Source organism: Drosophila subpulchrella, chromosome X, assembly GCF_014743375.2.
Source record: "Drosophila subpulchrella strain 33 F10 #4 breed RU33 chromosome X, RU_Dsub_v1.1 Primary Assembly, whole genome shotgun sequence".
NCBI lineage: Eukaryota > Metazoa > Arthropoda > Insecta > Diptera > Drosophilidae > Drosophila > Drosophila subpulchrella.
Window position 1 is genome coordinate 25,680,133 of NC_050613.1, and position 13,966 is coordinate 25,694,098.

At 36.9% G+C, this 13,966-nt stretch overlaps 3 protein-coding genes across 3 annotated transcripts in view; 1 reads left to right on the plus strand and 2 right to left on the minus strand.

The window, feature by feature from the left end:
- Positions 1 to 8,405, minus strand: part of LOC119557487 — a 56,649-nt gene extending 48,244 nt beyond the window's left edge. The window contains exon 1 of the mRNA XM_037870258.1: positions 8,005 to 8,405. The gene's annotated coding sequence lies outside the window, so the exon portion shown is untranslated. The remainder of the gene's footprint in view (positions 1 to 8,004) is intronic.
- Positions 8,406 to 9,521: 1,116 nt separating this feature from the next.
- LOC119557452 (translocon-associated protein subunit alpha) lies at positions 9,522 to 11,741 on the minus strand. Its single transcript, XM_037870217.1, has 2 exons — positions 11,518 to 11,741; positions 9,522 to 10,780 (listed from the first exon to the last, which is right to left on the minus strand). Exons 1-2 carry the CDS (start codon positions 11,579 to 11,581, stop codon positions 9,936 to 9,938), a joined length of 909 nt encoding a protein of 302 aa, XP_037726145.1. The 5' UTR covers positions 11,582 to 11,741; the 3' UTR covers positions 9,522 to 9,935.
- Positions 11,742 to 12,878: 1,137 nt separating this feature from the next.
- LOC119557678 (40S ribosomal protein S28) lies at positions 12,879 to 13,386 on the plus strand. Its single transcript, XM_037870547.1, has 2 exons — positions 12,879 to 13,177; positions 13,247 to 13,386. The coding sequence occupies exon 1, from the start codon at positions 12,954 to 12,956 to the stop codon at positions 13,149 to 13,151; it is 198 nt and encodes a 65-aa protein (XP_037726475.1). The 5' UTR covers positions 12,879 to 12,953; the 3' UTR covers positions 13,152 to 13,177; positions 13,247 to 13,386.
- The last annotated feature ends 580 nt before the right edge of the window (positions 13,387 to 13,966 follow it).

Below are 13,966 nucleotides of genomic sequence, written 5' to 3' on the forward strand. Positions count from 1 at the left end.
GCCGCCCAGTCTTCTTCAACTAATCGAATTAGCCACGCCCCCTTTTTGGGCGCACAGGCCTCCGCAAATTTTAGGCATATAGACTATTTTATACCTATTCAAAATACCAATATTAAAAAACAATGATACGCTTAAGCTTATCTCGTATATATTAAATATAAAACAATAATACAAATTAAATAGTTAAAATATATATATGCTTATTGAATTCAAAATATTTTTTTAATAGAAAAACATTATATATATTCAACAAAACATATTAAATTTAATGTTTTTTTTTTTGTTTTTATTATTATTATTTATTGTTTTGGGCTTCCTAACGCTACAAGTTCGAAAACTTATAAATTACAGCGCTAGTCACAACTGGTAAACATATTTAAATTTGGGTAAACATATTTAAATTTGGAAATTGGAAAGTTTTTAAGTCAAGCTACCAAATATTATAAATTATTTTTGAAAGAATTACTTTAGGCACTCTTAAATTTAATAAAAAATAATTTCATGTTGAATTCAATATTTAAAATGCCCTAATCAACCTAAAAAAATTTAAAAAACCACAAAAATATTCATAGAGTACAAAATGGTCATATTTTCAACGTTTCTTCTGAGTGCAAGGCCGTGTACTCCTTGTCTGCGACACAATTACAGGGTATCTCCAAAGTGGAACAAAATTGTGCACTTGGCAGTGGAAGTCGGGTTAATAGCATAAACGAATCAGCTAAAAAATGTTCAAGGAGCAGTGCTCAACGGATGCACTTATGCAGCTCAGTCCACTTGAACATTGATTCCCTCTCGCCCTCTCTTTTCCCCCCGGCTCGCCCCTTCTCTTTCGCACCCCAGCTGGCGCAGGACAGCCGTCTCTTTCTAACCATCCATCCTCGGTGTCTTTCGTTTTACTAGAGAGCGCTCACTTTGCTGTCCGGCACTTTTATTTTTTGTAAATATTTTATTACCCGTCCTACTGCTGCCGCCGCCTTTTCCCCTAGCTATTTTTATTTTTCCTCCTTTTTTTCCCGTTTGTATTTTCATTTTTGTGTTGGCCATCTTAGCCATGGAAGAAAAGTGTTTAATTGATGCTGCGCTGCTCTCGGTGAGCTGCCCTCATGAAAAATGCACGGAACTCGCCCAGAAATTCCCTTTGAGCTTAGCCCCACTCACTATCCATATCTCTATTCCACTGAAGAGCACCCCAGATTAAGCATAGTGAAATGATAAGGGGCCAAGTAGCAAACAAACATCTGTAATTTTATTACAGAATGCTGGGGGATATAATAAAGTGAGACCAGAGGGGTAAGCAAATTTTTGTTTACTTCTTTCATTGGCTTTTGGTCGCTGAAGTTACTGGCCAAGTTTAAAGAAATTATTTATATTTTAAATTTAGTCTTGATTTTTTTGTAATTAAGAAAGTACTGGCCAAGTTCAAAGCTATTATTTATATTTTAAATTAAATCTTAATTATTTAAATTAAGAAATGAATATAAAAAAATATAAAATACTACTACTAAGCGGATTTTGGTTACTAAAGTCAAAGATTTAAAAAAAAATATATTAATTTTAAGTTGTATACTTATACTAGTTATTATTCGTCAGTATATTTAATTATATTGTTATATATATTAGGTATATATTATAATATATTATTTTTTATTAAGAAAGTTCTCTATTGAAATAAAAGCATAGAAACATTAAAGTGATTTTCTTAAAAGAGCACACATAGTATTTTTTATAGCAGTATATACTTTAAAAATACTGTTGACTAGTAAACTTTATTGTTAGAACAATATTAATAAATCCACCTCGCTGTCAATTTCGCAATTATAATATATTATCTTTTATTAATAAAGTTCTCTATGGATGTAAAAGCATAGAAACATTAAAGTCGTTTTCCTAAAAGAGCATAAAAAGTATTTTTTCAAAGCAGTATATACTTTAAAAATACTGTTGACTAGTAAAATGTATTGTTAGAACAATAATAATAAATCCACCTCGCTGTCAAATTCGCAAGCACAAATCAAGGAAATTTGACGACTTAATTTGATGGCGACTTGCGGAAGTTCCGCTTGATAACCGATTGCGATTCGAGGTGACAGCAGTGAAAAGTGGGAAAAGTGTGGAGGTGGAAACCCTGGCAAATAAGGGTTGTCGCAGTCGCATTCGCGTTTGCTTTCGATGCAAATGAAGGGGCATGAATAAGTAAATAAACTATCTGCCAGCCCGGCAAACACACACACACACTCACCTATGCAGATGAGCTAGACTAACACACACACAAACACACACACACACTGCCATTTTTCCCGCCATTCAGGGAAATATCTCATCTGCATCAAGTGCGTTGCGCAACAACAAAGGGCGCGGGAAAAACAGGTAAAAAAGTGAAGAAAAAATGCGAAATCGTGCAAAGTGTCTGTAAACATTTATTTCAAAAATTTATGAATATTGCTCTCGCTCGGCAAAGGCAGCGGTGACAAACAACAATTCCTCCCCCCTCCTCCGTATACCACCCCCCCCCCCCCCCCCCCCCTCATTCGGCTTTGAAATTGTTCAGGCAATGGCATTGTTTACCCGCTTTTCTCTCTGTGTAGGTGTGTGTGTGTGAGTTATTGTTTCGAGACATGATATTTTACTGTTTTGTTATGGAATTCAACAGGGTATAGCCAGACCCAACCTGCCATGGACACACTATATATAGAGTTAAAAGGCTCTTTAAGTACACCTTTATAGAACATTTTTTCTGACTTTGACACTGGTTTTTAAATATTTAAATCTCTTGAATTTAAATGAAATTAACACAGCTTACATAGTATTATTAAGACTTCATGTGCTTGTCATTTTACTGAACCAAATAAAGAAAGATAACCCTTTACCGTATCGTATATATATCGTATAACCCTTAAATAAAGAATTTTTAACCAGTTTTGAAAATATATAATATTCATATTATTTTTAGGACTTTATTTGTTTATCATTTCATTGAACAAAGCCCCATTAAGATAAAAACTAAACTCTGTACATATATTAACCACAAAAAACCTTATAAACATTTATCATAATATCATATATAAAAATATATATAATACCTACCAAAAACATTGTATACATTCAAAATTTGCAGAATTCAAATGTATTTTATAAATATTATAAGTTATAAAACTATATGATATATGATGTTAAAGTGGAAAGACTAATGTTTTAAATTTGGATTCTTACCAAGGATTTTGAACACCCATGTTGGTTAAAACTATGTATACCTAAGATAGAGAATAAGCCAATCCAATTTGTTTAAAATGTCAAAAGTTGTTTAATGCTTGGTTATCCTTTCGGTTGCTCAACACCTAATTGTTGTTCTGAAGTGTTCCAATTTTCTGTAGTTGTATCATTAGAGGTTTTTCTGTTTTCCGCTCACGAGAAATCCGAATGTGGGGAAATAGTTTCCCCTTCGTTTTTCCTTGCCACTCCTTTACCGCCCCCCCCCCCCCCCCCTCTTTCTTTTCTTTCTCTTGTTGCGTAGCGCATTACAAATGACAGCCGCCTGTCACACACACATGTGCAAGGGAAAAGCCACACTCACGCACACACACAAACAAGAAAAGAAAGCCACACCGACAGGCACACGTGTTAGAGTCGAGCCATACATACACATACATTGCCATTAGTGTTGTGTTGTTGCCGTTATCATGCACAAAAAAAGTTGTCGTCTCTGCTTAACTTTACGCTGCCTTACTCCACTTTACTTGTAGGTCCTCCGAAGCCCCCTTAACACCCAACTCTCCACTACCCGCCTCGCCACAATGGAGAGTGAAAGTGAAAAAAAAAAAAACAAAATAATACTGCCTGTGACATTTTTATGAAATCCCATTCTTAATCAACAACAATATATTCCTTTTGAGATTTAAAAATGGAATCAAATCCCCTTTCTTGTTGTTTCATAGTATCCATGATATAGCCTTTGCACCTTTTGAGATACTTTTTTAAGCTACTTGGTTCTTAGAATAAAATACTAAAATAAAAATCTGCAAGTCTAGGCATTTTCATTTTTCTTAAACCTATTTTAAAAATACATTTTCATATAAAAAAAATGGCCTTTTAAAATTTTTGAAAATAGTTCCCACTGTATTTTCCTCATATCCTTAACAAGAAAACTAAAATATACTTCTGTAAATCAAGGCAATTCTATTCTTCTTTAGCTTAAGTTTTAAGAACTTTATTTTTATAAAAACAAGGCTGTTTTTTATTCACTAAGAAGTGACTTAACTTTTTTTGAAAATAGTTTCCTATCCTTGACAAGTGCTGGTAAGAAATTTCGGGCAGGAGAAACTTTAGTTGGTCAACCAAGTGAATTACAGGCTCAGCCCTTAACCCTCAACTCACACCTTCTTTTCGCAGAGTTTCCTCGCTTTTCCTGGCTTTTCCTTGCCCAGCCTGTTAGTTGGTTAGTTGTTATTTAATTATCATTTTTCATTCTTGTTTCGGGTGTGGAAAATGTTGTCATCGCACATGTTTGGAGAGCTTTGGGGATTTGGGGGTCATGGGTGATGGGTTATGGGGCGTAGGGGGGTTAAGGGGGCCTTGATCCATCTGGGGCACTTTTGTCTGGGAGTACTTTCGGAAATCTTTTGTGTTAGCTCGCCCAGTATGCAAATGCAATTATAATTTCATATTTCAATTCGACTACAGTGCGGTACAAAATGGAAAATCCAGAGTTTGGAAACTCGGAGGAGGATATTACAATTTTCTTAATTTTATTTGACTTACGATTTTTATTTATTTTAAGCTGGATACTTTTTCCTTTACCAAGTTTTAATGGTGCAACTCTTTATTAAATCTATTATACTAGATCTAATATATTTCATTTTCATATTGATTAAGTCCTCAAACAATTTTTGTAGTATTTATGACTCTGAACCATTTTTTATCCAACGATTTCTGAACCATTTTCCTCTTCGGTGTTTCCAATTTCCCCTATTTCTCGTAATTTATTTTCACTTCTTTTCTTCTCTTCTTGCCTTATGCTTGTCATTTTTCAATTTCCTATTCTTTTCGAATTTCTTTTGGCATTCAGTTTTCTTCGCTTCAATCGATTTATCTTTATACATTTCTTGTCTTCATCGACCATTTTCAATCACTTTTTGGTACTTTCTTTTTCAACATTTTCCTGCAATATTTTATATTTTCTAATCATTCTATTTTCTTGGCCATTTTCTTTTCTATATATCATTTTGGGGGTTTTCCCCCAAAATATTGTTAGGCAAATTACCCGAAAATATTTGACAAAGCAACGTAAACAAATGTTTATTCCTTATATATGTATATATACTGGTTGGCTTAACCTTTTTAGTTCACATTTTGCTGAGTATCGAGTAAATAAGGCCAAGAAAACAATAAAATGTCAACTAAAATCCATTTTTGACCCGGGACACACCTTTCGAAAGGGTTTTCCCCGCTCGATTTTTCCCATTTCCGCGAGACTTGGCCAACATTTTAATGAGATTTTCGAATTCCAAAGAAATTCAAAACGTAGCTACTTCAACTTTGTCCCTGTGTGTGTGAGGCACACTTTCTTTCTATCCCTAAGTGCGTGTGTGTGTGTGTGTGTTGGCTGTTTTTGTATTCGTATTTGTATTTGTGGCAACAGGCAACAAGCCAAGTTAATTAGCAAAAAGCAGATAGCGTCACACAAAAAAGGAGCAGCCAACTAAGGCCATCTTAAGGTCTGATTGAGCAGCAAGTGAAAGTGGGTGAAAGTGGATGAAAGGGGTGGTCGAACTGAAGGCCAACAAAATTGGAAGGTGGCTGAATACTGCGGAGACCTCCACTTAAGTGCGGGTTTTTGATGTCGGCGCAAATTGCAAAGAAAATGATTTATTATCTGCAAAAGGCAATTAAGTAAAATTGCTTGACAATTATTTGCCCCCCATACCCAAAAAAGAAAAGCAAAACAGAAGCAAAACCAAAATAAACCAAATGACAGCAACACTTTTGCCCAACCCCCAAAAAAAGAGGCAACTCAATAAACCGTTTTGGCCAAACTCTTTTAATTAATTCTAATGGTTTCAGCAGTTTTTCAAAGCTTAAAATCAAATCAAAAAAGTGTTCAAATAGATAGATCATTTTACCCATTAAATTAAAATAAATATAGTTTATAATGTAAATAAAACGTGTTAAAGTTATAAATAAAATAATTCACTCAGTAATTCAATCCCAAAAATCTGACTATCTTATGTTTTCAAATGTTCAACAAACTATATTATTTTATTAAATTTTTACCAATTGTTTTAAATTTTCCACTTTTCTGAATACAGCTCACTTTCTTAAAAACCATTCAAGGCTTAAAACACATTTGAAAATCACAAAAAAATGGTAAAGAAAAATATATAAATCACTTTACACATAAAATAAAAATAAATATACCTTAATGTAAAAAAAAAAAAATACTGAGGTTACAAATAAAATAACTCATTCTGTAATTTAATTCAAAAATTCAGACTACCTTATATTTTTAACTGTTTTAAAACGATTATTATTTTAGTTGTTTTAAAAAGATTTTTCCAGTTTGCTGCAAACAGCTCATCTACTTAAAAGCATTTCCACAATTATGGCAAACTAAATTCCAATTAAGCGCAAAGTTGCTTGTGGTAAAACTATTTTACATTCATTAAAAAGTTAACTCTTTGGCACATAAAGTTTGGTTGACTACGATAATTCCCCAGACAAAAATCGAATATAATTTATGGCTTACATATGTAACTATTTAACCATGTCCATCAGTTGGAGCCACAACTTAGTTGGGGATGAGAAATTTGTGGCACTTTATTATCCAGCCGAATTATCTGTATCTGTATCTGTATCTTGTTGTGCCCAGATTTCCGGCGACTTTAAAATGTCTTTGCATTTCAAATTGGTATCCCCAGCGAAAGGAACTCACCTTTCTCCTCGGTTTTCTAATTCCACCGCTCAGCCAACATGATTTATAAGTCGAATTAGAAAGAGCCACACGACGGGCAGGAACAAGAGCGAATTAATTACGAATTCAAGCCCGAAGAGGTAATTAATTCACTTCATTTTCCAACCCTGCAAAGTTGGCCGAAGACTCGATTCAAGTCAACCATTTTGTTGACAGACAAACAAATGCTGGGCCAAATAAGCAAACATGTGCCCGCACCTACTGGGACATTCATGAATTCAGTGCTTATATTACGCCAAGGATATTTCAAACATCTCCTTGCAGATTTCCTCACAAGCAAGTTTTAATTGCTCAAAAATTGAGCAGGACTCCCCACATTTCTTTGAAAATCTTAATTACTTAAATCAAAGTTTGTAAATCGTCACTTTCACAATTACTTCTCTGATCTAAAAGTTCATTTAAGAGCAACCTTCCATAAATACATTTTATAGAAAAATTCTTAATTTATATATTTTGATGTTGTCTTGCCTTAATAAACGAATTTTAATAATTTTGGCTGTAACTATTTAAATATTTAAATATTTTTTTAAATTATAACAACACTTTTTGATCTTGAAATAATTTTAAAATTAAATTATTAACTTGTTTCTTTTTGAAATAGTTTTAGAATCAACTAGCATGCGAAGGTATTATAAAAATACAGCGTTGCGATTCAAAACTTCTAAAATTTCTCAAGGACCGATTTTAATAAGGTCGTTCTTTTTCAAAAACTAGCTTATGTATTCAGTATTCAGGGCCTTTTTCTCGACCGCATGTTAAACCTAGTTCAGACTTAAAACTCTAAATTCAAAAAGATTCCAAGGCTTTAACCCTTCTTTAAATTTAACATGCGGTCGAGAAAACGGCCCTTAAGCTTTGGTAATGTTTTTTATAGCTTTTGTATGTATTTGAATTGAATTTTTTAAATTCCACCGTTCTAAAAAGTTGAAAAAAGTATTTTTTCGGGCAAACATAACCGCAATCCGGGTCTCAGGGTAGGAAAATGTTCCCTTTCCCCGAAGAAACTCGCCTTATTTACATTTGTCAAGCACTTCACTCACCTTTGACTGCGGTGTTTTCTCTGTCTCTTAAGCTTTCTCCGCTAAATCCTTCTCCGATTCGGAACGCAAATGGGATTCAAATTTTTGCCACACACACTTTCACTTCGGCTCGGTCGTTTCTTGAATTGAAAAACGGTATTCAAAACGCTTTTGGCTCGCCCGCCAAAGCTCTGTATATACTCAATTTCTTAGCTTATCACAAAAACCAAAAAAAAAGTGTGTTCAGCACTTTCGAATATTTTCGAAAACCGGATACTGAAGCAGTAAATGTGCGATTTTAAACTGCGACCAGTGACCATAAACCAGTGACCAGTGACTTGCGACTGTGATTTGGGCTGCTGAATTCAGAGGCTGAGAACCGAACCGCACGAGAGTCTGTTGACGAATGAGTTTGAATGGGCGATTCGAATCCTTAACAGCGGCAGGACAACAAGTTGTTATGTCCTTAACAGCGCTGCTTACAGGCCTGTTGAATTCGCAGAGGATAACAGCGGCAAAAGCTCCGCCAAAGAGAAAGTTTAGCCGATGCAAAACCAAGCTAATTTAAGGTTTCCACCGACAGATGGCGACACTATAAAAAAAATCAAAAATTTGGAAAACAAAATATGTAATTAAAAATGAATAACATTTTACTAACACTTTTTGGAGCTCCCAAAAAATATTTGAGAAAGAGAAAGTTGCAAATCCTAGCACTCTTAAATATTAATAATATTTTACTATTACTATTTGGGAGCTGCCAAAAAAATCTTTGAGAACGAGAAAACCAAGATAATTTAAGGTTCCCACCAACAGATGGAGACTTTGATTATCAAAAAATCCTTACAAGTGTTGAAAAACAAAAAATTTAAATCAATATTTATATTTTACTAATATTTAGAACTCCAAGAAGAAATTTGACTGCCTTGGAAAGAAAGAAAATAATATTAAATAATTTTTAAAATATTACCTACTTTAGGTACTTTTCATTAGAATGAAAACTATATTTGGCTCCAAAATAATCCAGAAATGTTACCGCCATTAGTACAGAGATGAATTATTTAACAAGATTTTTAACATTTAGAACCTTGTTATCCAAAAATATGATGATATGATATGACAGACATATGATGAATATGATCCAAATATATGATCTCAGTACATCTAAAATAAATACAACTCTGATATTTTTTTTCAAATTTTATTATTTTTTGTTTTTGTTGTAAGAAAATTTCTCTTTATTCATCGGTCGACTTCCTGCGACTTCTCTACCTAAAAAAGAACTCACTTCAACATCTTTCGTTTCTAACAGAAAAAGAATGACAGTCAAAATCGGAATTGGATGGGTGGGGGCAAACGTAAATTAAACAAAAACAAAAGGCAATCAATCGATTTGTAATCATAAGACTAATTTAAATGTATCGTACAATTGGAAGGTTTTCTCGTCTTACCTATCAATCGATCGGTCTTTCTTGCATTTTCGCTTGATATTCCTTTTTAGTTCGACGGCTCATTCTCTAAGCTGCTCTCCTCTTTCTATAATGTGTCTTCAACAAACGAAGACAATTTCACAAAGGAATTTCTTTAGGTTACAATTTTGTTTCTTTTCTTTTTTTTTTTGTTGTTTGTTTGTTTGTTGTGTTTGGAGTATGTGCAGTTGGCATTTCAAAGTTCAAAATTCTAAAACAAATCTGTGGAAACGTTGGTTCGTTATTCGTTTAGGGACTAACAATCTCTCGATACACGAAAAAAAATTATGATAGTATGTCTAGAAATGATCTCGAACATGATGATACATAACTAATTAATTACGAAACTGCAAGCTCTTCTGCTCTTCTTCCCTACAGTATGAAAAAATGGGGTTTGCTGTTGCTGCTTCGGCTGTCGTTGTTCTTGCTGCCGTTCTTGGTGTTGTTGTTGTTGTTGGGATATGTGCAGTCTTGAGCGGATTGAACCTAATCATCGCCAGCGGAGCGCTTGACCTTGCGCTGCTTGGGACTCTGCTGGCTGACCGCCTTGGGACTGGCCTGCTTGCCGGGCTTGGGCGAGGTCTTGGGCGTCTTGGTCTTGGGCGGCGACTTCTGCAGCGCACGCAGCGTCTCCTGTGGCACCCAATCGTAGTCGATGGTGCTGTCGTTGGCGGTTCCGGTTTCGATCACCTTCTTGGCAGCGGCACGCTTCCTCTTGCCGGAGCTGCCCAGCAGATACTGCTGTCCGATGACCAGGAGCAGGACAACAATGCCCGCAAGCAGAACGTATAGGAAGAAGGTCTCGCCGTCCAGACCCTCGTCGACCTCCGAAATCAGCACGGTCTCATTGAAGACAGCCTCGTTGTACTGAATGCCATTGGCATCGCGATAGGCCAGAGCAATGTTCAGGCCAAAGGGACGGCCGGCAAACTGGTCCGAGGGCAGGAAAGTGTACGACACGGTCGACTCGAAGCCGGGCTTCACCTCACGGTTGTAGGCCACCGCCGAGAAGTTCTGGATGAAGTAGTTGAAGTCCATGGGATAGCGGAAGGAGGCCTCCACCGTCTCGATGACGAACTCCTCGGCTCCCTTGTTCGTGAATCCGATCAGAAACTCGACGGGCTTGCCGCCGGGCAGATCCAGCTGCTGGCCAGGCGTGTACAGGGGTTTCGTAAAGAGCAGATAGGTGTCCGCATTCGGCGAACTACTGCTGCCCGAGTCGCTGTCCTCGTCCGCTTCCGCATCCTCGCCGGTCACCGCGCCCTCCTCGGCGTCCACGTCCACCAGGTCGTCCTCCACCGGCTCGGCGGCATAGGCACCGAACTTGTTGGCTGTATAAAGGAGGAATACAGTTTTTTTGAATATGAACATTGAAACAAAATGAAGGCACAACTATAGGTAAATTCATAAAATAGCTATCATATAATCTTTGGAATCCAAGTGGTAGAATATATACAAAGTATATGGATATCAAACCTTGGGAATGGTATTTTTATAACAATTGATTGGCTACTATCTTCGTGAATAGTATAAATATGGGATTGTTTTATATAGTTTTAAAGCTTTTTTTATTACTATTTTATGTAGGTCGAAAAGTTATTCGATTTATATACACTTGACCTGGAATGGAGCATCCAATTTGCCAACAAGTGCCGTGATTTATATGGCAAGTATGGGATAAACTCAACCGATTATTGTGAAACTCGGCAATGCCGTAGAGGACCTTTAAAAACACTATTGTGCCGAGTTTGAAGCCTTGGTCTTGAAAAACAACCGAAATAATTGCCATCGAAGCCGACCATATTCACGAGTAAGAGCGAGAGGGCGATAGGGGCCATGCCAACTCAACAGTTTTGACTGTGTGATGAAAATTTGGCCACTGAAGATGAATGAAAATCGGCGAAATACGATAAGGGCAGAGGATTCACGTTGATATTGGGGGGCCATATAGTATAATCCACGTAGCGAATGGAGATGGGTCGGCAGTGTGCCACGTATGTATGAAGAGTGCCCCCCGCCCACCGATTGTTATTTATCGCGAGGGCAGTCGGAAATGGAAGATACTTACGCGAGGAGAAGGTGCAAATGACGATGGGCAGGACCATCAGCATTAGGAACATCAGATGCCTCATCTTGTTGGCCTTGTTTTTTTTTGCTATTCGGGCTGGGCTGCACTTGAATGCGCGGCACACACACGGAAATTCGGCTGGGAAATCGGCTGGGGAAAACGCACACGCACACACAACCTTCGCGATCGAGTGAAAATGACAGAGTGACGAGCGGCGCGGAATAGCGGCGAAAACAGAAGCCGAGCGTTCACGAAGTCGACGCACGACTTTCACTGTCAAATGTCTACGTGGTGCCACGTCTAGGGTTGCCAGGCCCTCGCACCGAAGGCCTCGAGTTTCCCCTTATCCGCTTATTTCAGCCTCTAAAATGCTGTTCACTCGCAAGCCATCAATAAAACATATATTCAAATGGATTTAAAAATACATCTATATACTTGATTTCACTGCATAACAAAATATTTTCATTATTTTGTTGTTATTCCCCCGACTCGACAACTCTGGTTTCGCTGGCAGTGTTGAAAAACGCCACAACTGTCAGCACTCGTGTATTTGCAATTTAGTAACTTAAAAACGGATAACTAGAAAACTGCTTATTTTTGGCAAACATAATTAACCTTAATTATGTGATTTTGTTAGCCAAAAACCATTTGTAGCCGGTGGTAAAGCTACCGGTAGCGTTTCACAACACTATGTTTGTATCGATATCTACCAGTTATAGTGCTGACAGCCTGGCTGTTTTTAAACGAGAAATTTAGCTATTTCTTAAAAGGCTAGTAAACATGGCCCTCCGATTAGTTATTCGGCTTATAAGTTGTGACAAGCCTATATTAAAATATTAAATCAATAAAACAATTCAATATCTTAATTCAAAAAAGACCTAACAAATTTAGCATGACAACACATGGCTTGTAGTTTAATAAAAGCCGCGCTTAATTTTTGCAAGTCAAGAGAAGTAACGTTTTTGTATTTATGCATTTTGCTGACTTTTAGCTTATATAATTTTGATTATGATATACCCTTTAGAAGACTTAAGATTGCCTTTAACAAGTCATTGCCTTGTATAGGTTTACACAACTTAAGTCATTAAACATTTGGGCTCTATAAATAAATGTGTTTAGCTAGTCTATGGCTGAGGATTTAATAGAAGAAGGTAAGGAAAATGTAATAAAATTATTCACCAAGACTTGATTAGGTTAACACAACTTAAATAAACAAATATTCAAGTTCTAAGAACGAATGTTTTTAGCTATTTAATAGCCAGGCCCAGCCCCCGCAATCGATAGGTGGCAGCGCCGTTAATCGCACCTATCGCGTCGCCCGCAGCGCAGCCAACTTCACGTCGCCGCACCGATAACTGGCCAACTTCCTTTTTGCTTGCGGCTGTCAATTGAAGCGCAACTTGCACGTGAATTCTCTGCGAATTTAGCGATTTAACATGGACAAACCAGTTGTGTGGGCACGCGTGATGAAGGTTCTGGGCCGCACCGGCTCCCAGGGCCAGTGTACGCAGGTGAAGGTGGAGTTCCTCGGCGAGCAGAACCGCCAGATCATCCGGAACGTGAAGGGACCCGTTCGCGAGGGCGACATCCTGACCCTTTTGGAGTCTGAACGCGAGGCCAGGAGGCTGCGCTAATTCCGATTGGCGACCCACTCGAGAGGGTAAGTCGGTCATCTGAAATATATCCAAGTGCTATCTTTGCTAACCCGAATTCCCTTTCATTCCCACAGAACCTTCTTACACACTGTTTTTGCACGCGGCTTTTTAATTTTGCGGAGGCGGATGGAGACAACGCAAGGAAATCCGCGGGAGGCTGCTGCATATTCGTTATAAACAAATGAAAATACACAACCAATTCGCCTGAAAACAGCCAAAATGTGTTTTAAATAAATCTCGAGAGCATTGGAGCGCCATTCTACGAAAAGAATACCAGTCAAAGGTGTGTTTTGGTTTCATTTATTGGACCTCCCTTTTTTTTTTTTGTGTTTTTGTTGAGTGCTCAGTGAAAAATAGCAAGAAAAGCCAGTGGTCCATGACCTGCTAGCGATTTCCCCGGAAAATCTACGCTTGACCTGCCATTTAACAAAATGGTTTCCCCAAGATCAACAAAAAATGCAGCTATAGTGGATGGCTTTAAATCGCTATAAACACATGGAGGAATTTGTTGTAAATGATTTTCCCAAAAAAGTAGACTTCCTTTGAATTGAATGCTTGCAATTTCCTTAAAATCATTTTTAAAAGTTTTAAGTGGTTTTCATTTAGCGAACAAAAGGTAGTTTAATACCTAAAACAAAAAATGTTTTTATTACGAACACCAGTGAAAAAGTATAGATATAAATATTCAAATATTTCTTTTCCACTTGCCCTTAAAAATTGCAAGCCTTTTATTATATTTAACGTTAGATTTTTGTAAATTGCATTGGATAAAACTTAATTCTCTCCCATAAATC